The sequence below is a fragment of the Macaca mulatta genome, chromosome 4 (genome assembly GCF_049350105.2).
Source record: "Macaca mulatta isolate MMU2019108-1 chromosome 4, T2T-MMU8v2.0, whole genome shotgun sequence".
NCBI classification, from domain to species: Eukaryota; Metazoa; Chordata; class Mammalia; order Primates; family Cercopithecidae; genus Macaca; species Macaca mulatta.
In genome coordinates this window covers 80,583,205-80,606,861 of record NC_133409.1, presented here as the reverse complement: position 1 = coordinate 80,606,861, position 23,657 = coordinate 80,583,205, and the positions used below count along the sequence as shown (strand labels likewise).

The 23,657-nt window shown below is 40.3% G+C and overlaps 1 protein-coding gene across 4 annotated transcripts; it reads right to left on the bottom strand.

The window, feature by feature from the left end:
* Positions 1-135: 135 nt before the first annotated feature.
* Positions 136-23,391, bottom strand: POPDC3 (popeye domain containing 3). Of its 4 annotated transcripts, XM_077998383.1 has the most exons (6): positions 23,210-23,391; positions 5,563-5,717; positions 5,156-5,273; positions 3,669-4,410; positions 1,962-2,070; positions 136-1,011 (listed from the first exon to the last, which is right to left on the bottom strand). In XM_077998383.1, the coding sequence occupies exons 4-6, from the start codon at positions 4,151-4,153 to the stop codon at positions 730-732; spliced, it is 876 nt and encodes a 291-aa protein (XP_077854509.1). In that variant the 5' UTR covers positions 4,154-4,410; positions 5,156-5,273; positions 5,563-5,717; positions 23,210-23,391; the 3' UTR covers positions 136-729.
* Positions 23,392-23,657: the final 266 nt, after the last annotated feature.

Below are 23,657 nucleotides of genomic sequence, written 5' to 3'. Positions count from 1 at the left end.
CGCTGCCCATTCACACCACTGAAAGCTCTTTCCGCTGAACACCTGAAACTGAAACACCATGCAACATTTTTACTATTGGTTTAGGAGTACTCTTTTAGTAATGATCAGGCAGCTTTGTTTTCCACGAAATGCTTCTTTTTAAATGTTATTTTATTTTGTAGCAATAAAATAGGCTTCAAGATTCACATATTATCTCTTGCATTTATTCTACTTTTTAGTCATATCAAGTAACTGCACATTTAAAATAAATAATTGCTGCCCACCACAGTAATACATCTTGCTTTCACTGGAGGTTGTAGCAAAAAAGTGAATTCTGGAAATGCTTATGTGGACAGTAGCAACCCACCCTGAAGCTGAGAATACTTGCTGGCTGCTTCTTGAGAAGCAACCGCTGAGTCTATAGGGCAAGACAATGCATTTGAGTAAATGTGAGAAAAGAATTGAGAATGTGGAATTTCATTCTCCCAGTTTTGATGCAGAAAAGGGCAAACTGCCCATAGTTATCCACCCCCTCCTCGATTATAACAATAAGAAATACAAGAAAAATTTGTAAAATTTATTTACAATGCAGTTGTTGAAAGGAATAAAACAGTTAGCAATGGTATCTGACTTCTGAATTTGATTTATAAAAATATTAGGGAGCTCTTTTTTTTTTGTATTTTCCTATTTCATTTGGGGAATGATGAAGAGAGAGTCTTTTTTTATACTTATAAATTTCAGACTTTGATGTCATTTATCACAGTATCGTCTGGAATTCCGAAAATGTTGTGTCAGGGGTGATCTGCGTATTTCTGGACTTGACATTTGATAGAAGTTGGGTAGCCGAATATCATAGTGATATCTTTTTCCTATATATACCCTGTCATTCAAGGCATAGAGTTTATCTGCAATGTCACTGCCAATTAGCACTGAAAACAAGCGGGAGATATAACGATGCTGAGCAAAGAGCAGATACAATTTCTTTCTCCTCCAAGACACATATCGACAATCAGTTTCTGCAGTGAGGGTTACCTAGAAAACATAAGACCACACATAAACAGATGTGGAAGCAAGAAAACTTCTGCCACATTTTTTCTACCCCAAATGTTAAATTAATTTCACCTGCTGCCTTTTTTAGGTTGAAAAAGCCCACTGACCTACTATATTGCAAAAATCGAAACTATAAAATTTGTTACTACATATATAATTTATAATATGAATAATCAAAATGTTCTAGCCATCTTCAATCTATCTGTTTTTCTAAGTTCCAGTATCTATATTTCTTTTATTGAAGGGAGAACTACTTGATATTTTTTTAAAAAAGTTGGCTAATGTTACAGAAATATTTCCAAGTCAATTCTGAAGACTGCGGACATTTAACCCTAATGCAGTTTCTGTAGTAGAAAATAGAATGTATATACCTAATTTGCATACATACTTGAGTTTGCTGCATACACACATATATTTATAAGAAAACTGTGTAACGAAATAAATGAAACCTGCTGAAATGATTATCTTTCAAAACTGCCAGACGTGGCAGCAGAGTAATGACAGTTAGTTTAGCATTCTGTTGCTGGAAAACAAGTGAAATCCACTGGCATTTTAAATTTTAAAAATCATTTATTTTTTAATAAGAGCAGTTTTTGTTCTTGATGTTTTCTAGACTGTCGCATTAGCAGTGTTTAGTCAAATCTCAATTATATTTCAATTCCTAAATATGCAGTTATGCAAAGTATAGCTTAAAGTATTGATCACAGCCTCCTTTCTGTCATATGTAGCACCTGCTCTTCTCATCACTGGACCTATAAAGTGGCATTAATCATCAGGAGTCCACCAGAATTGGGAAGTCATGTATGCTGCAAAGTGCATTCCAAAGTCTTAAAATATTCTTGCCTTATCCACTGTTCTGTTTGGTTACCTATTATTAAACAAACATCTGTTTGAAAGAGGGAGTGCTAACTGTGTGGTCTGGTATCCCTTACCTGAAAAATGCCTTCCTCTGTGGGTCTCAGTGAATCCCACTCAGGAGAATCCAGGAACTGAAGGGGGAAAATGTAATGCAGAAATTCGCCATCAACTGTCACTCTGATCCTATCAAAACACAGGAACAACTTTTATAAGGGAAAGAGAAAGACAGCACATAATTGGGGAGGGGTAGGGGGTAGAGGAAGTGTATTTCAGATCCCTGATGACTCTTTTGCCCCTTACGATTTTGAAAGGCAAATATTAAATTCATACATTATAATAAGTGACATAATATCCTGTGAGATTAATGTTCTCATGTTCCTTACACAGTCAGGATTCTGGAATATTGAGTGAAATTCAGAAAACGCATCAAGTTGTACATTTATGATATATATCTATTTATGCATGCATATTATGCTTCAATAAAACGTTTTAATGGACTCTGTCAGATTTTACATTAAGTAGGGAAACATTTAAGAACATAGAGGAGTTCTGCAAGTACCTCTGTCAACCAAATTTTTATTTATTTTTTGAGACGGAGTCTCACTCTGTTGCCCAGCGTGGAGTGCAGTGGCATGATCTTGGCTTCCTGCAACCTCCTCCTCCCAGGTTGAAGCGATTCTCATGCCTCAGCCTCCTGAGTAGCTGGGATTACAAGCGTGTACCACGATGTCCAGCTAAGTTTTTTGTATTTTTAGTAGAGATGGGGTTTCACCATGTTGGCCAGGCTGGTCTCGAACTCCTGACCTCAAGTGATCCACTAGCCTTGGCCTCCCAAAGTCCTGGGATTACAGGTATGAGCCACCACGCTTGGCCTGTAAGCCAAAGTTTCAACTTTTTGAAAACCATGAGTAATCCCACTATTGTTTCCTCACCCAAACTTTGTTTTCAAAGTTTATTTTATTTTTGAGATAGTGTCTCGTTCTGTTGCTTAGGCTGGAGTGTAGTGGCGCGATCTCAGCTCACTGCAACCTCCGCCTCCCACCCAGGCTCAAGCAATTATCCTGCCTCACCCTCCCGAGTAGCTGGGACTACAGGCACATAACACCATGCCTGGATAATTTTGTTTTTGTATTTTTAGTAGAGATGGGAGTTTCACAATGTTGGCCAGGGTGGTCTTGAACCGCTGACCTCAGGTGATTATCCTGCCTCGGCCTCCCAAAGTGCTGGGATTATAGGTGTGAGCCACCACACCTGGCCTGTTTTCAAAGTTTAGATTTCTATGTATGTGCCTGAAGTGTCCCCCTAGCCTGTTTCTTATGGGCAATTGCTAGAATTTACTGAAGAAAAAAAGATAATAATAAAATTTAAATGTTCTCTGTTACTTAAAAGAATGCCCTATCAAAGAGTCTTTAAAATACTTTGCACGCCAATATAAGCATTCTATTAATTCAAGCTGACATCATCCTCTTCTTGACTTTCAGTAATTATCTAGGAAACAAATACCATATCCAGATAAACAAATTCATACTTTAATTTTAAGATTCATGTAATTTGATGTCTAAGATGAAATATTAAGGCTCTTGATTATTTTCTGCTTCAAGTAAATAATGCCGTATACTCTAAACGGCTATGTCTGTGACTCATGTATCAAAGACTTCCTCAAGCCTCAGGGTGCTAAATGCCACCCAAGACTATGCAATACTGAGATGGAAAAATATAGTGGAAAGAAATACAAACAACTAATACTTGAGGAAAGACATGCAAGCACCAAAGGTACAAACCTTCCTGAAACAAGCAAGGAGAGTTTATCAATGGAAGTTTTCCCCTGCATGGCATAACAGTGTTCCTTTTCCAAAGTAACCACTTCAGAGCTCAAAGCAATCGTTCTGAAGACAGGCAAAGAGATCCCCAGGGGCTGGAAAAGGGAGCTGTACAGCACTTGGAATTCTCGGGCAAAGGTTATGCTGCGAACTTGATATGCAATATGAACAAATTGCATGAAGCAGATGACAAACAGTACAAAATTCCAGGAAAATATGTCAGCTGCACAGACATCTACCCAAGCCCAGACAGCAGAACAGAGAAAACCCAACCCCAGCAAACTGAAGACATAAAGGAGCCCGAAGAATCCACTGCCACCCATGAAACCTACTACAAACAAAATACTGGCAAGATGATAAATGGCTCCTTCGGCCTCTTGTTTCCAGGTTGTGCAGACTGGGTGTTCATCTATTAGGTTCTTCCATAAAGTTGAATTTCTTTCCATGGCTATATTACTGCCTGCTTCACTTTTCAGTTGACTTTAGATGACACTGAAACAGGTAACTAAGTCCTTTGGTTTTCTTTCCATCATGAGAGTTTTGCTCAGTCTTCACAAAACCAGAAAAAACCTGGACACTGGAGTTGGTGCTGATTAAAGGCTTCGTGTGTATGGATCTTGAAAAACTAAGAATCCCAGGCTCGCTTCTTTAAGTTCATCTGAGCTCCTGATTTGGATCCAGTCCGCAAATATTTTGCTATTTCCTATGCAAGGGAAAAAAAGGTAAAGGATCTAATTAAACAAAAAGAAGAATTGTGAGGTATACTTAATGATCAGCAGCATTACTTAGCAAGCTGACCTCCTATTTTCTATGAACTCAAGAGTATTTTTTTTTTTTCTTTTTTTTTTTTGAGACGAGTCTGGCTCTGTCGCCCAGGCTGGAGTGCAGTGGCCGGATCTCAACTCACTGCAAGCTCCGCCTCCCGGGTTTACGCCATTCTCCTGCCTCAGCCTCCCGAGTAGCTGGGACTACAGGCGCCCGCCACCTCGCCCGGCTAGTTTTTTGTATTTTTTAGTAGAGACGGGGTTTCACCGTGTTAGCCAGGATGGTCTCGATCTCCTGACCTCGTGATCCGCCCGTCTCGGCCTCCCAAAGTGCTGGGATTACAGGCGTGAGCCACTGCGCCCGGCCGAACTCAGAGTATTTTAAGCACAAGTGCTGTTAGGTGTTAAATTTCTATGGTCTAAAAAGTATATTTATTAAAATTAGCTACATATTTTTCAAGGTAGCTAAGTGCTCTATATTAATCTCGTCTCTATGGGAGTGATTCAGTATACCTCAGAATCACTTGGGACAGTGACTAAAAATGTGGGCTGGGCGAGGTGGCGTGTGCCTGGAATCCTATCCCTTTGGGAGGCTGAGGCGGGTGGATCACTTGAGTCCGGACGTTTGAGACCATCCTGGCCAACATGGCGAAACCCCGTCTCTACTAAAAATATAAAAATTACCCGGGCGTGGTGGCGTGTGCCTGGGATCCCAGCTACTCAAGATGCTGAGGCACAAGAATCACTTGGACTTGGGAGACAGAGGCTTCAGTGAGCCGAGATCGCACCACTGCACTTCAGCCTAGGTGAAAGAGTAAGACTCTGTATTAAAAATATATATATATATTTACACACACACACGTATATGTATGTGTGTATATGTGTGTATGTGTGTGTCTGTGTGTGTGTGTATATATATAAAAATTGCAGATTCATGGGCTGCTCCCAGATACATGAATCAGAATCATCGCAGGTGGGGCCCAGATGTTTGTATTTTAAGCTCCCCATGTGATTCTGATGTGTTAATCCATGGTTCTCCATGGCCCACCCTTTGAGGGATACTATCTGATAATAGGTTATTCACCACTTACACATGAATTTGAGGCTTAGAGAGGTCAGGTAATTTATCCCAGGCCACACAGTGGTCACTGGCAGAGCAGAACTTTGGCACTCATGTCCATGTGCTGGGTCCAATCATGTGGCCTCTCATGAAAGATTTTTAAATTTGGCATGATAAGGAACCCTACTGTATCAATAAACATAAGAAACATAATTAGAAGTCACATTCTAAGAGCATTAATTGACTATGAAAATGTTTAATAAATTAGATTGAAATTATTTGAGAAACATAAATGTAGTACTACTTTGTTGTAGTAGTAGTTATTTCAGGTTAAAGTTTGCATCATATGACTAAATAAATATTAATATTCCTGTTACTTACGTATTTATTTACCAGATGGTCAAAAATATTACCAGCTCTGTTCCTCTGCACATATATTCTCTAGCCTTTCAGCCATATGGTGGAAATGCTAATATGTAATCTGAGTCAGGAGAGCATTAGCCATGATGACAGAGCTACAGGATATATGTATCATTTGCCACCCGGTTTCCTAACAATAAATGATTTCAGTGTAAAGCATTCATGACATTGATTTTTTTAAAACCATGGTAACATTCAAAAGCCTTGAACTTGTGTGCTATATTTAGTGTTTTATTTTTGAAATAGATTATTTCCAGCACACCTGTTAATAAACTATCAGATATCACAGATCTTGCCCCATCGGGGAAAAAATACACAGAGGTGAAAATGACTTAGCTGGAGTAAACAAAGATGGAACAGTGTAATCACCAACAGAAGTAGAAATGGAAATAAAGGAGCTGTTGTTGAAGTTCCTGATTTTTCATCTTATATAGTGATTCTTTTCTCAGTAAGTAATGACTTTAAGAACACTGCCAGGTGAATCATTTAAAAAAAAAGAAAAAAAAACTTAGACTTACAACTTATAGTCATATTGTTGTTTTTACTTGTTTTCAATTACATTTCAAACATCCTGCATATCCCTAATTATTCTCCCCACCAATCAATCTATGAGATGATGGTGATGAAATTCAAGACAGGCCAGCATCCTGAACATGTTCAGTTTCTCCTCTTTTAAACAAAGCACAAAATTCTATTCTACTGGTTATGACAACAAAGAAAAAATTATTTTAAAAATACAATGAGTAGTGAGAACTGCAAAATACCAGGCTGCAAATGTCAGTCTCCCTGCTGTTTCAAAAGTAGGGCATTTTAAATCAATCAATTCTTCAGGATACCAAACACACCCACGAAAGCCAGTATTAAAAAGATTTGCTAGTGGAGCTCTGAACTTTGGTTTGAACTTCCTTAAAAATTTATATTCCTCAGCGAAATGTTAAATGATGCTAATAGAGAAAGGCCATGTAAAACGTTCGTGGCAATTCAGAAGGGAACTTTTGGGAATCCTGTCTCCTTAAAAATCTTGATTTGTAGGATATATTAGGGCTCCTACATTCCAGGGTCATGACCCATTATGATTATAAGGGGAACTGTGCTTCCGCCTTTTCTAATCTACTTCGTTTCATTCAGCTGTTACCAACCCATCTTTTTATCCTTGATACTGTACCGCTCAATGCAGTGTGCTGACTTGCCCTGATTAAATTACTCCACACCCAGCCCTTCTCCACTTGGTGTGTTTTTATTTGGTCACCAAAACAGATATGCTTTATTAGAAGTGGAAGAACTGACAGGGGCAGGTGATGAGCAGGAGTGTCCTTCTGACATGTGCCAGCAGCACTATATGAATGTTCAACATGATTCATCAACCAGCTGTCTGCCTTAAAGGCCTGTAGGCCTGAGGTTATGTTTTGCGTAAATAAATGTTCACATGCCAAAGTGGCACAATGCATTTCTTTCCTAAGCACTAAAGTTGATCTTCACTGCAAAAGAAGTTAGCACACTGAGCTACAAATGATGAAGACAAACTCGAGTGCAAATAAACACAGTTGTTCCAAGCTCATCTGTTTTTTTTCTCTTTAAATTGTTAAGATTATGAGTTATACAGGAATAGGAAATGTAAATGAAGATACAAGGGTGCTCAATGACATGCAATGTAAACCTGCTGGGAAATTAGCTAGAAACTGCATTTATTGCAATAGAACTTATGCATTTATTATCTCATTGCATCACACTCATTGCCACAAGGGAGGCAGAATCTAAATCATTACGCCCAGCTTACAAATGAGAAAAGAAGGGCACAGATTGGTTGAGTCTCTGGCTTCAGGTAAAAGAGGTGGTGGCATGGAGTTCCAGTTCCCCTCCGCCCTTCTTTAGACCCTCTCCAACATTCAGTGCCAGCTCTCAAGACTGTGAATCAAATATTAATGTTTTGGGGGCCGGGCGCGGTGGCTCAAGCCTGTAATCCCAGCACTTTGGGAGGCCGAGACGAGCGGATCATGAGGTCAGGAGATCGAGACCATCCTGGCTAATATGGTGAAACCCCGTCTCTACTAAAAAAATACAAAAAACTAGCCGGGCAAAGTGGCGGGTGCCTGTAGTCCCAGCTACTCGGGAGGCTGAGGCAGGAGAATGGCGTGAACCCGAGAGGAGGAGCTTGCAGTGAGCTGAGATCCGGCCACTGCACTCCAGCCTGGGTGACAGAGCAAGACTCCGTCTCAAAAAAAAAAAAAAAAAAAAAAAAAAAAAAATGTTTTGGGGAACCTAACTGGGATATTCTTCCAGGGCTGCTTTGCCAAGAAAATAAAAATCCTGACCATGGATATTTCAGACTTACCCTAATATGTTCTTGTACTGTTCAGTTTGTAACTCTTAGAATATTGCTGGGGACACAGAGAGCTGCTCATGAATAATTTGCTGTATTATTCAATATTGACTGGTTTCCTCTCCTACACTGAAATTCTAAAGGGCAGCAGGGGCAAAGACAAATGCTTTTGTATTTCTGAGCCCTAGCATTCCATAAGTTTGGCTTAATACATTGGTATAGAAGTACAAGCACTCTGCCTTCTCCCTTCTCACTCTATCCAATGTAACAGATGCTGTAACATCTTCTGTCATCTATGGGCACAGAACTGGGGAGATCCAAATGTCCAAGATGTTTAAGTGCAAAAACACAGAGGAGCTGGGGCATCACTTTTTCAAAATGCCTGGCACAACCCCAAATGCATAAGGGAATCCTTTTGTCTGTTCACAACCTTGAACTCCTTAAGAACAGTTTAGTGCTTTGATTAAAAACAACAACCCGGGCAGTCAGTGGTATTGAGTGAGTTTTGGTTGCTAAGCAACCCACAAACTCAAAATTCCATCAATATTCTACTCATTAATTGGGATCAGCTCTCAAATTTGGCATGTGCTCCCTAAGCTAAATTCTCATTTCTTAAGCTGTTTTTTTCGACTTGTCCTTGAGGTGGTATATTTACCCAGCAACTATGTGCCAGGCATATTTTTAAAATTATCTCATTTAACAACCCCAGGAGGAAAGTACTATTATCTCCATTTTACAGATAAGAAAATTTAAATTCAGAGAAAAAGTAAGTTGTTCAAGGCCACATTGCTTATAATGGAACTAAGATTGCACCCAGGTCTGCCTGATTCCAAAGCTCATAGTCTACACCACATTATTTTCCTTCCACTACAAAAAGATTTAGAAAATGTAGCTTTAGCCTCCTCTCTGCCACATAGGTGAGCTCTGGCATGTTAATTCATCAGTAAAGCAGAGGAAATATCATCCTATTCTATCTACCTAAAGAGTACTGGAGGTTGAAACAGAAATCTATATTAAATATGATTTGCAAATTTGAAAACAATATAGAAATAGCATCACTATACTTGTTGGTTTTGTGTTACAGAGTTGGGCCATTAGGAGAGTATAGTTTTGTTGGTGGTGGTTTGTGTTTTTTTTTTTTTTTTTTTTTTGAGACAGAGTCTCGCTCTGTCATCCAGGCTGGAGTGCAGTGGTGCAATCTCGGCTCACTGCAATCTCCGCCTCCCGGGTCCAAGTGATTCTCCTGCCTCAGCCTCCTAAGTAGCTGGGATTACAGGCATGCGCCACCACGCCAGCTAATTTTTGTATTTTTAGTAGAGATGGGGTTTCACCATGTTGGCCAGGCTGGTCATGAACTCAACCTCAAGTGATCCGCCCGCCTCGGCCTCCCAAAGTGTTGGGATTGCAGGCATGAGCCACTGCACCCGGCCGAGAGTATAGTTTTCAAAAACCTTCTTTCCCCCAGATGATTACAACTGAAGACAGAAATACTGATGAGTCACTTTTGGCTGCTATCAATCTTTAAATTATAAATTCTAAACTTAACTCATTTCTGCAGGGGTGATCTCTTATTCTCCCCTATCTTGTGTGTTCTGACTTCCTACTGGTGGTAGATACAGACCAGTAACCATGCTACTCCTAAGTCTTCATTGTCTAGTGGTCAAAGAGCCTGTTTCTGGGAAGCCATCATCAATCTTCTACCTCAATGTTTAGTGCTTCCTAAACTGCAAGGGTGTCCTCAGATCACCTGCATCAGAATCACCTGGGTAACCTGTTAAACATGCCCCTTCTCTGGCCCAACCCAAGAAAACTGAGCCAGACTCACTGGAGTAGGACCCAGGAAGATAATTTCTAATAAGCTCTCAGTTGATTCTTGTGCACACTAAAGTTTGACAGGCATTGTTTTATGCTATCCCTGAATGACGTCTAATTACCCTTGCCAAACATGTTTGTAGGACTTCAGCTTTGTCCATTTTTGCCTGACAGCTGGCTGTCCTTCCATGCTGATTACTCAACGTCATGTGCTTCCGTCCTGTTTTCTGTTGGTGGGATGTAGTGCTGGTGTTAGCTCACCATTCTCTTATCTAGTCTATCCAGCTTGATTACTACTCAAGAGAAGGGTTCTAGTCTTAGCTGTATCCCTAGATAGCTATGTGATTTTAATCTCCTTAGACTGGTTTCTTCATTGGTAAAATGAAAGAATTGGACATCATAAGAGCTCTAAAATGACATGACTCCATATGATGTGGAGTAGAAGATGATTCCAAACATAGGTCAAAATATAGAGCCGAGTGGCAGAACTGCAGGTCTTTTTTTTTTTTTTTAAATTTATTTATTATTATTATACTTTAAGTTGTAGGGTACATGTGCATAACGTGCAGGTTTGTTACATATGTATACTTGTGCCTTGTTGGTGTGCTGCACCCATCAACTCGTCATTTACATCAGGTATAACTCCCAATGCAATCCCTCCCATAGAACTGCAGGTCTTAACACCAGGTGTTTGGGGCCCAACTCCAGAGACTGTTACTTAATTGGCCTGTTTTGTCAGCGGGCTACTAAATTTTTTCACAAACTTCCCAGGGATTTTGATGTTCAACCAGGGTTAAGAACTGTTGAACAAATCTAAGAGATAGGAAGGAGGTGACAGGTGGGGGTGGGGGAGGGAAAAGAGACACCAGAACATTCCACATAATAAAGGATCTGGATTTTAATCCTTGTTTTTAAGGAGCTGGAAAGGTACATTTTCTCTTCATGTGTTCTCACTTCCATCCTTTGCCCTGGTGAAAAGATGTTTTCCTTCCGTACACTCATCAGTCCAAGAGGGATGAAGGCTCGTGGACATTTTGCAGCAGCCTTTCCTGACCATGGTAGCTTGAAGTGCATCTTGTAAGCTGAGTTTTTAATGGCCTTTATTATCTGTCTACATAGCCTCCATCATAGATTGTGTCATATTGACCATTATGTATTTTTCCTTTTTAAAGCATCACAATTTTTTAATTTTTTTCAGTTGGTTTACATATTCAAGCATTAAAAAAATGAGCTTAGGTGGGGTGTGTGTGTGTGTGTGTGTAGAATAACAGCTTTAATGATCATTGTGTGTGTGTGTGTATATATATATTTAAATATATTTGAAATATTCCTCTGTCTAGCACAAAGTGGTCTTTAGTAAATTGCACAAGTAGAAAAACCGTGTTTGAAATAAGCTTGGGAATAAGGGTTAGTAAGTCAGAAAGCTCCTGAATCAACAGTTTAGTTGTTGAATTAAAAAGAAAAAAAAAAAAGGAAGCATGTATTAGACTATGAAGAGGAAGTGAAAGGATCTATTGAGACAGAGGAACAAAGAAGGGTTGAAGACATTTTAGAGTTATGCAAGATCTTGATGTTAGGGAATAAGTCAGAGGAAAAAGGAACGCAGTTTTAGCCATGTTTAATCTGATTCTCTGAGTCTAGCAGAATTTACAGCAGAGGATAAAGGGTAGGATAAAGGGAGAGTTAGCAGTTACTATCACACATCACACAGGTCAATGCTAAATAAAAACTGGGGTTGTTAAGGTTATTGAAAAAGAGCACAGGGAGAAATGAAAGTCTTCACAATAGATTGTGAAGACTGTATAAAAGTAAAGAACAGGCTGGGCGTGGTGGCTCACGCCTGTAATCCCAGCACTTTGGGAGGCTGAGGAGGATGGATCACTTGAGGCCAGGAGTTCAAGACCAGCCTGGTCAACATGGTGAGACCCCCATCTCTACTAAAAATACAAAAATGAGCCAGGTGTGATGGTGGGCACCTATAATCCCAGCTACTTGGGAGGCTGAGGCAGGAGAATTGCTTGAACCTGGGAGGCAGAGGTTGCAATAAGCTGCAGAGTGAGACTCAGCCTCAAAAAAAAAGTAAAGAATAAGTCATTAATGTTTATATTGATTACATATTGAAATGATAGGTTTAGAAATAGTGGGTTAAGTAAAACCTATTATTAAAGCTGTCTTCACTTGTTCTTACTTTAAAAAAATGTTGCTTATGTGACTTACATTATATTTCTATTGGACAATGCTGGTCTAGAGTCTCTCAAGTAACAGAAGAAATGAGAAGACTTGGCATAATGCTATGCAAACATTGCATATGTATAATGCATAAGTGTATAAATGTGGAAGAATTATCCAAGATTCAGAACAGAGTGTTGATGGAAATGTAAGTGGTATTGGTTACAATATTCATATGCTGCCATCAGTCAGATGTTACCCAAAGCATAGATGTCACCATCTGGTTTCTGCCTACAGGGGTGGCCAACCCCAGTATAGCACTTGGCTCCTTTATCCTACCAAGGGAAGTATCACTTTTTTCCTTTTGCCTGAGGAGAGTTCCCCCTTCCCAAGCAATTATATTACACGGTTTAATTTTCTCATTTCATCTTCTGATGTGGATTCCAGAGTATCCATGCCAGCCTTTGCTTTCACACAATACTTGGAGACTCTTCATGTACCACCAGTCTCTTAGGCTGCAGCATGCCTTTGATCCTCCTTATCAATGAGATCTTGGAGTCTCCTTGAGACTTGAGGAAATCAAAGACCATGTGGACAGGCTACGCTGGACATTTTTCTGTTCTCATGTCTCAGCTAACATCACATTAATCTCTACCCATGATTTATCTCTCATTTTATCACATACTGTGGCAGGCAGAATTCTAAGATGCTCTCAACATTCCTGCCCTCCTGGTATACATGCCCTGTGTCATTCCCTCTCCTTGAGTGTGGGCAGAACCTGTGAATGGAATGGGATAGATGCTCCCTTGATTAGGTAACATTATACGGCAAATGGTGGTAGAATAGTCACTCTCATGATTATGTTAAGTTATATAGGACTCCATCATAGGACTGGAGAGAGATTGGATGTCAGAGTGATCGATGTGCTCCTACTGGAAGAAGGTGAACATCCATATGTGAACTGCCTGTGGGGTTTACAAGGAAAGGAACAGCAGGCAGCCTCTATGAGCCTGAAGAAGTCCCAGCCAACAGTTAGCAAGATAACTGGGACTTTAGTACTACAACCAGAAGGAACTGTATTCTGTGAACCATCTGAGAAGCGTGGAAGAGGACCCTAAACTCCAAAGAAGAAGCTCAGAGTGTCTGACAGCTTGATTGCAGGGTTGGGAGGTCCTGAGCAGAAGATCCAGCTCAACAGTGCCTGGACTCTCAACCCACAAAAACTGATAACAAATGTTTATTGTTTTAAGATGTTAAGTTTGTAGTCATTTTTTATACAGCAACAGAAAACTGAACACACACATAAACAGTTATAAGTACTCACTGTATATGAGGCTTTTCATTAATCTAATAATCTATATTTTACAATGGAATTAGAATATAGATCTGTGAAGCTGAAGACACTCAATCCTTCCTAGATTTAAATCAGGAAAATCAGGTGAGAATCGTTCCTTGATAGAACCTGGAAAACAAGACCCTATGAGAGACGCTGGGAATTACATTAAATTCACTGTGGTTCCCAGTGTCACTGAAGAGGTTTTCCTTTCATAGAGTCAGGTAGTCACCATACCGTTAAGCATTTGAACACATGGTAACTTCCAGAAAAGTTATGACATTCATATACCAATCTCCAAAATTCCTGGAATAACATGGTTTTCATGGTTGATCAGTCAGTTCTTTGTAACACTGAGCCCTAAAGATAGGGCAAATACTTAACTGTTTCAGATATATTCAGAGATTGACACTCAAAATACAGCCCAGAGAAACTCAAAATAATTAACCTCTGTATTTCTTCAAATTGTGTGACGCCACCAAGGCCAGATGACTTCAGCATTGGGAAGGCAATATCCAGCTCTCATCTTCTTCATCCTCATGTGCTACTACTAGCATCTAGCATTTACTGAGCAGATAGTTTTATTGTCCAGTTTTTAAAGACGAGAAAATTGAGGTATTAGGAAAGTTAAGTTGGTTGCCTAACAAAACGCGAATGATAGAGCCCAGATTCACTCCCAGGCAGGCAGATGCCAGTGTCTGCTCTCTTCACCACCAAAATATCCTGCTACATGTATAATTTCAACAAATATCTGGATTTACTGGAACAAAACAAATCAACAACATTCTTATTTTCTTTCTTCAGTTTAGATTCAATAATTTAAATGTCTTCTTAAGAAACTACAGTTTTTTGAGGCTCAGAGGGCTAGGAGGGTGTGTCCTACAAGTTGAGTCACTCAGCCCTATAGTTGCAAAAATCCTTAATTTGAAGAAGCAGCAGTAAATCTCTACTTCTCAAGCTTGCCATTAGACTGTTTTAAATAATTGACAGGCTCTGCTCAAGTTCTTCTCCATATCCTGGAAATGGTTAAAGGCATAAGCAGGAAGCCACTCCCTTTTGATGAGCTGCTATGACATCATGCAGTAAGTTTACTAAAGAGAGATTCCTGATGAAAGATGCAAGAGAAACTAGATACATTAAGCAGTCGTTTCTTTATATGAATCAATGGTAGACACCTGTGCTTTCCTGTACTCCAAGTGACATATATGCAGAAAATGAACTCACTTTTTCTATGTTTAGATCAAGTCCTCAAGTTCCTTCCTGGCAAACAGCCCTAACAAGATCATGTATGATAGCTAATTGGCCATAATCTCTGCCTTTTCTTTTTTTCTGGCTAAATAACCAGGTGGACTCTTTTAGTAGAGAGAATGCCAGATGTAGATGTCACCCTTATTGTCTCGACAGCATGACACTTAATAGCACTCCTACGCTACTTTAATCAAGTAGAGTCCATTCTACTGTAACACAACAACATATGTGATTCTGAACAGTCACTGCACTATCCTAAACTGTGCAGTAACAACCACAGGGCTCACAAGAAAATGGGGTTAGGGATATAACACTTTAAATCTTCATCAGTGGCACATTCTTTAAATGATAGGAATTTAATAAAAACAATAGCATAGTTCTATCTATCTATCTATCTATCTATCTTAAATGGTTTAACATACACAAATATGGCACTTGATCTTAAAAAAAAAAAGGCCAAAATTTTGCTAGGGAAGTGGTATGGGAATGGTTGCAATTTGTGAGTTACGATGAAGTGGTGGAAGAAGGAATAAAAAACTGCACTCTTTCTCAGCCCTTAAATCCTAGAATGAGCATGTTTTTATATAGCAAAGTTCACAAGTGTGAAAGGACAGCAAAGTATAAATTTTCGGAATAATACATGGCAAACCAAGAGAGCTGGTAGATGTTTGAGAAGTATGTGTTTGCATTTTGCATTTTGTGTATCCCTACATAGCTTAGGTCAGCTAGTTGCAATTTAATGCATTCACCCAGTGTTTCTTCTGGGTAAAACATGCATAAGCAAACACGAAAGTTGTATTATGCCCAAATCATTCCCTAATATATGTCAATTTTGTTGGAATAATGCTTACTTTCAAAACATGCATTATAACATAATTAACTGTATCATTAGCTCTCAAATGGCCATAAAAATATTGTCAATTAATATATGCAATAATTCAGGGCCAGGTATAGTGGCTCGTGCCTATAATCCCAGCACTTTGGGAGGCCGAGGTGGGAGGAGTGCTTGAGCACAGGAGTTTAAGACCAGCCTGAGCAACAAAGTGAGACCCCAGCTCTACAAAAAATAAAAAAAATTTGGTGGGCATGCTGGCATGCACTTGTATTCCCAGCTACTCAGGAGGCTGAGGCAGGAGAACCACTTAAGCCCAGGAGGTCAAGGTTGCAGAAAGCTGTGATCATGCCACTGCACTCCAGCCTGGGTGACAGAGAAAGACCCTGTCTCAAATAATAATAATAACTATTATTATTATTCATTAAAATCCTGTCCTCATGGAGTCTGTATTTTAGTGAAATTCAAATGTTAACACCATTTAAGTCATTTTAAAAACTGAGATCTATTTTAAATATTACTAAACATACACTTTATCTACAAATAAACTACCTAACACTTATTTTATTTATTTTATTAAATTAGAGATGGAGTCTCCCTGTGTTGCCCAGCCTGGTCTTAAACTCCCAGACTCAAGTAATCCTCCCACCTTGGCCTCCCAAAGTGCTGGGATTACAGGCGTGAGCCACTGTGCCCAGCCATTAAAACTCATTTAAAGTCAGTTGTTGCATACTAAATTTTAAATAAATGCTACATTTTAAAGCAGTCTAAAGTCTTAATGAGATTAGAATCATTATCTTAAATTTCCTTTCATATCTGACCAAGTATTGATCAAGGATGGTCCACTAGTTGGTGGGTTTCCATGCATTACCAAGATTTAATATAAACTTGAAAATGAATACCAACAACAGAAAATAAGCTGAGATTCCACAAAATACATTCCAAACAGAATGTTTTAAAGTGCTTCTGTTTATCTCTTTTTCTCATGAAGGTTAAATTTCCTTTTATAACAGAGGGAAAAAGGTACTATCTATCCTTCATGCATTGTGACTTCCAGAACAATTATAATGTAAAATGTATATGGAACTTGAATTCTAACACCACCCCTTCTCCATCTTGAATGGAGGAATAAGTAATAACTACCAGCATCTTTTGAGTAGCAACCCTGTGTCAGAACCCACGTGGACTACTACATGTATATTATTTCATAGCTCCAAAAATACTGGGGGCAGGAGGGAGGGATAGTTGTTTTCCTATTTTTCAAGCAAGAAAACCTCTTTAAGAAAGACTTGGCCAAGTTAGAATCCAAATATCCTCATACCTAACATGCTTCTGTTTATACCATGCTACACTTTCATTTATAAATCAGTTACATTTTAATCATTTAGACAAGTACGTGAATGAAGAAAACAGAGGAGAAATTAAAACAAGATAATATAATCATTATGGAGAACAAAGATGAGACAGTGTAAGAATAATTGGTGTCTTTGAAGTAGAGAATTACAAAATGGGAAAGAAAAAGCATTTATAATGGGGAAAAAAAAAACCCTGAAATTAAGAACAACAGATTATTCCAATAGAAAGGATAGAAACAGAAGGAATGCACCAGTTTCCATGAAAAATTGATACAGAGCTTAACAATGATATAGCCTGAATTATTACACTTCAGGAATAGAAAGGATACTTTAGGACTCCAGGCAGAAAAAGCAAATCTGAAATTGCAAGGAAGAATTTTTTTTTAGATGGAGTTTCCCTCTTGTTGCCCCTGGCTGGAGTGCAATGGCACAATCTCGGCTCACTGCAACCTCCACCTCTGGGGTTTAAGTGATTCACCTGCCTCACCCTCGCAAGTAACTGGGATTAAAGGTGCATGATACCACATCTGGCTAATTTTTTGTCTTTTTAGTAGAGATGGGGTTTTACAATGTTGGCCAGCCTGGTCTTGAACTCCTGACCTCAAGTGATCTGCCCACCTTGGCCTCCCAAAGTGCTGGAATTACAGGCGTGAGCCACCGCACCCAGCCAGAAATTTTGAAACCAACCTTAGACTTCTCTACAGCCACATTAGATGCTAGCAGTGAATGGAGCAAGGGCTATATAATCTGGAGGTAAGGAAACTGACTCAAAAATGGTATAGCCAGCCAAATGGTCATTCAAGTACAGATGCTCCCCAATGTACAATGAACTCATGGTAAGTTGCAAATATCATAAGCTGAAAACACATGTTGGACTTATGATATTTTCAATTTATGTTGATGATGTGTTTACTTGGGTGTAACCACACCAAAAGTTGAGCATACTGAATGTGTATTGTCTCTGCGCCGTTATAAAGTTAAAAAATGGTTAAGTCAAACCATTGTGAGTCAGGGACTGTCTGGAAAGAAACACGGACATTTCAAACATAAAAAGACACCGGAAATGAGCCCTTCTTGGAAACAAACACACACATTGACAAAATCTAGCCAATCAAAGGATGAATCAAAAGTTGATACTTGAGATGCCATGGTAAAAGAACCAGTGATTCATCATGATTTCATTTAGTTATAAAACTGAGAGTAAATTATATCTGAAATGACCAGGTGTGGTGTCTCACACCTGTAATCCCAGCACTTTGGGAGGCTGAGGCGGGTGGATCACGAGGTCAGGAGTTGGAGACCAGCCTGACCAACATGGTGAAACCTGTCTCTACTAAAAATACAAAAATTAGCTGGGCGTAGTGGTACACGCCTGTAATCCCAGCTACTAAGGAGGCTGAGGCAGAAGAATTGCTTGAACCTGGGAGGCTGAGGTTGCAGTGAGCCAACATTGCACCACTGCACTCTAGCCTGGGCAATAGAGCAAGACTCCATCTCAAAAAAAAAAAAAAATTGTATCGGAAATGAAGTTTACAAAACCCAATGCAAATGTTATAGATCCTCACAATATAAACATTTTTAAAATTGGGGCTGGGTATAGTGGTTTCTGCCTGTAATCCCAGCACTTTGGGAGGCTGAGGTGGGAGGATGCCTTGAGCCTAGGAGTTTGAGATCAGCCTGGGTAACATAGTGAGACCCTAACTCTACCCAAAAAAAAAAAAAAAAAAAAAAAAGCTGGGTGGTGCGTGCTTGTAGTCCCAGCTACAAGGGAGGCTGAGGTGGAAGGACTGCTTGAGCCTGGGAGGCTGAGGTTGCAGTGAGCTTGATCATACCACTACACTCCAGCCTGTGTGACAGAGTGTGACCCTGTCTCCAAAATTAAAAAAAATAATAAAAAATAGGCCGGGTGCAGTGGCTCATGCCTGTAATCCCAGCACTTTGGGAGGACAAGGTGGGAGGATCACCTGAGGTCAGGAGTTTGAGACTAGGTTGGGCAATATGGTGAAACCCCATCTCTACTAAAAATACAAAAATTAGCCGGGTGGCATGGTGCATGCCTGTAATCCCAGCTACTCAGGAGGCTGAGGCAGGGGAATTGCTTGAACCCAGGAGGCAGAGGTTGCAGTGAGCTGAGATCGCATCACTGCACTCCAGCCTGGAGTGACAGAGCAAGACTGTCTCAATAAATAAATAAATAATAAACAAATAATAAAAATTGGGATATGAGGAGAAGTGAAACTATAGGTAATGTAAAAGTGCCCAGTGCGCCATCCTTTATAATAGGGAGCCTCTGTCTAAATTAATGTATGCTTTAAAAAATCTTGATCTCAAGATGTATTCAGAATCTTTTCTCTTAGTTTGGAAGACTTGTTTAGAACCTGTTATCTCTCAGGACGAAGAAATACTGATGTCAAGTTCAGCAATTCCTTCACTTTCACTACAGTTTCTTCTGTTAAAAAATCACAATTTTTTTATTTTAAAAAGCATATATAGTATCATCCTGTTAAAACTTTAGATAAATTTAACAGTTTACCTGAACAACAAACAACTCACGAATCAGGCAGCACTCAGAACCAGAAGAGGTTCACAGAGCTCTATCCAGCAGCATGAGCTGCAGTTTTTATAAACTGATCACAGAAGTAAAAAACCAAAATCACTCGATTGGTTACAGCTCTGCATCTGCTTTATTTGGGCATGGTGTGATGAGCTGGCTGCCTGTGATTGGCTGAAACTTGGCTATTACAAAAAATATACTCGAGTTAGATTTGTTTGTTTATGTACAAAGTTAGTTTTCCACATAGGAACTCAAAGTAGGGAGAAAGCCTCAGGCCAATGGCGTCCTGCTTATTTAACAATTCTGTTTTTTATAAAAGCATTTCTTTTTAATCGATTGACATTTTTTTTTTTTTTTTTTTTAGACAGAGCCTTGCTCTGTCACCTAGGCTGGAGTGCAGTGGTGCGATCTTGGCTCACTGCAACCTCCACCTCCCAGGTTCGAATGATTCTCCTGACTCAGCCTCCCAAGTAGCTGGGACTACAGGTGCGCACAACCACGCCTGGCTAATTTTTATACTTTTAGTAGAGACAGGGTTTCACCACGTTGTCCAGGCTGGTCTCAAACTCCTGACCTCAGGTGATCCGCCCGCCTCAGCCTCCCAAAGTGCTGGGATTACAGGCGTGAGCCACCAAGCCTGGCCAATATATCCTATTTGTACAAAAATAGAAAGATATATGCAATGATTTTCACTTCATGTTAAAGATGAATATGTCTTGATGGTGGTATAGAAACTATTTTTACCTTTTTAAAAATAGCTGCATTATTTGTATTATAATTATTTTGGGAAACAATATGGTGACTATATATCAATGTAAAAAAATTTTAAATATAAAAACTTCAAAAAATCCATGAACCCAACAAACAGAATTAACAAACATCAACACTGTCATATTTTCTTTAGATTGTTTCATAATAAAGAAAAATTCCACACAAAAATTTGAAGACTGCCATGGATTGTTCTCCAGGACCAGTGGCTACCCATCCACTCCCTATATAGTACATAATTTATATTTCTTTAAATATTCACTAATTTAAAAATACAATGTAAAATGAAACATACAATATAAAATGAAATTCTGGACTAGAAATAACGCAAAGTGTTGGGTTTTTTTCAGATTCGCACTTAAATTTTTTTTCTGATAAATAATTTTGAACACACACACAAATAGCGAAAATAGTATACAATAAATTCCCATATACTTGTTACCCAGATTCAACAATTATCAAGATTTTGCCACACAGAATTTTTGAAATTAAAAGCAAAAGCTGTTATCTACAATTCAGCTGCAACTTGTTCAGCTAGGAAACAAACACCTTCCAAGAAGACAGGAAGAACCAAGATTAGCTGTGCTCTTTTCTCTGTGCAGGTACTAGTTCCTACAAACACAGATCCATTCAGGAGTCACAGCAACTCTGAAACCTACATATTATTGTCAGCATTGTTCAGGGTGGAAAATGAAGCTCAGAGAGATGGAGATTCTTCTATAAGCATAGCCAGTTGCTTGTCCTTCCAATACTACTACCCCACAACCCCTTCCTTCATGATCCCATCCTAGCCAATTTCAGTGTGCCAGAGTCACTGGAGGTTATTACTCTGTTGAAGAACACAAAATAAGAAAGTATTGCTGTAAGTCTGTGTGAATTAATCCCTGGATTTTCTGGTTTGGAGGAGGACCCTGCATTTTTACAGGTAATTTCAGTCAGGAACTTTTGGTTATTTATTTATTTAATTTAGAAAACACATAATATAATTTTACCTGTAAGACTTTTTCTTATAACTACTTGGATAAAAGGGAGAAACATTTTCTCTCTTCCTTTAAAACAATCTAATCAGTGATTCAATATACTCTTCTGTTAATTGGAGGGAAATTCATTCTCTCGAGAGAGCTCATAATCCCAGCTGACCAATGATCATAATTACCAAATGTGATCTCAACTGCAGTTTATAGACTTTCAGATCTATCATGGATATTTCCAAAGCAGTTTTGAAATTTCTTGTCTGCCATGTTGCTTATGTGTTACGCTCACATACTGTAGCAAATGCTTCATAACATTCTTAATTTTTCCTGGAGACTGTTTCAAAATAAGCAGGCATCAGTGCTCTAGTGTGTCAACCCTATCTACTGTGTCAATCCTATCTAGTGTGTCAGTCTTGTGGTGAAAAGTATGGGATTTTTGTTTCCCATGACACATTTTTATTTAATAGCATAGAATGTAACCATTTAGAGGCAGAGGATGCACCATGATTCAGCTATTTTGAGGGACTGATATGATTAAAGAAACTCAACTATCAAATATTTCCCATTTAAATGTATAAAATTTTGAGGACAGAGAATATCTTAGATTTCAATTAATATTTGTATCCCAAACTCCTGAACACACACACACACACACACACACACAATTTTTCAGGACAGAAAAGAACCTAAGAGATATCTGGAATCTGGGATCAGTCAGAGCTCTTCAATTTGCAAATACGGAAACTGAGATCCAATTTTTTGTTTATATTTTCTGCCTCACGTAGTTCTTGTTTGGCTTTCTATTGTCACAAAGAACAATGCCAAGTTATTGTACTCTCACAAGAGGATATTTTCACGCAACAGTCTGTAGAATTAAAAACAAGAAGAAAAAAATAGCCACCTTAGTATGAACAGGCAACAATAATTTTTTAAGGCTGCTATAAAACTCAATTGCAGTTTGTTGGCTTGCAAATTCAAAATATCTAACTACCGGTATTAGAGTGAAAAGTCAGGAAGCAACGAAGTTTAGTAAATCAAATTGCGTTCAAAAGTGGGCTTCTAATTCTACTTTTCCGTTTATTATTTACAAACAGAATTTTTCACTGTCTGCAAATGTCTTCTGACTGAATTTTTGGCACTGCCCCTTACTGTATTTTGATTGTGTCTTTCATCTGTGCCTAAAATACAGACCATCAAAACTATACCACTGTAACCGACATGGTGATAAGACAACTTAGTAATTGGCAAATTTCTTTTTTGGCAGGGGATCCCCAAATAGAGAAAACAGGTCAGCGCGACCTTTGATGAGGCACCTTTTTCGTACCCCCAACTCTGTGACAACCGTGTGAGAGCAATGACACCAGTCAGGCCCTCTGCTTACAGCCAGGGGAAAGGAAACTCCCGGCGGTGGCATGACTTCCCCAGGAAACCCAAGACTGACAAGGGCCCCTAGGAACGGCTTTTCTTCCTTGCAAACCTGGCCTGTTTATTTGGACTCCAGGGTGCCTGGGGCCAGAGTAGGACCTGCGGGAGAAGATCTGGGAGGAATATTCGCCCAGAAGCCTCTAGGGCAGACGACTCGCGTTCTCCAGGGGTCGGCGCGGATAGGAACCGCAGCAGAGGACACCCCTAGACTTCCGAGCTGCGAGCGGCTGCGCAGACAGGACCCCAGACCCCGGACCCTAGGGCGCGGAGTTGACGGGAGCCGGGAAGGGAGCGGCACGGGCGGCGCGGGCAGCGCGGGAACGCAGAGCAGCTAGACGCAAGCGCTCGCAGGGGTCGCCGGCCCAGCAGAAGTCGCGCCCGCTAAGTTGACCGAAGCGGCCGCGAGGTGTGAGGGTGCGGACAGCTCGGAAGCCGGCGGCCGCATCGGCCCCGGGCTCACCTTCTTACCTTTCCTTCCCGTTCCTGCGTGGAGCTCCAGCCCGGCGCCCGCAGAAGTTTACCGGCGGAGCGCGCTGGACGCGGGTGGCCCGCGCGGACGCCCTCAGCACCCGCTTCGCGAGTGCCTCGCCGCCCACCCCGCGGCGCCGGGTGCAGCGTGACCGCAGCGGGCTCCGGAGCGGCGCGGCGGCGCGGGCGGGGGCCGGGCACGGGCGCGCGCCCCGGGGCGCAGCCGGGTGGGCGGGCGCGGCGGCAGTGTCTGGGCCGGGGCAGGCGGTTCGGCCACCGGGGTGCGGGGCTGCGGAGAATCCTAGCGGCCGCTACAGACCAAAGTTTCCAAAGATGCGCTTCCCCGAGTGTACACCGCTCCCGGTTGTAACATACACCTAGTATTCACAGTCACGCTAGGCAGGAGCGATGGGCTGGCTGCTGAACCAAGGCAACTGCACGCTGGCTC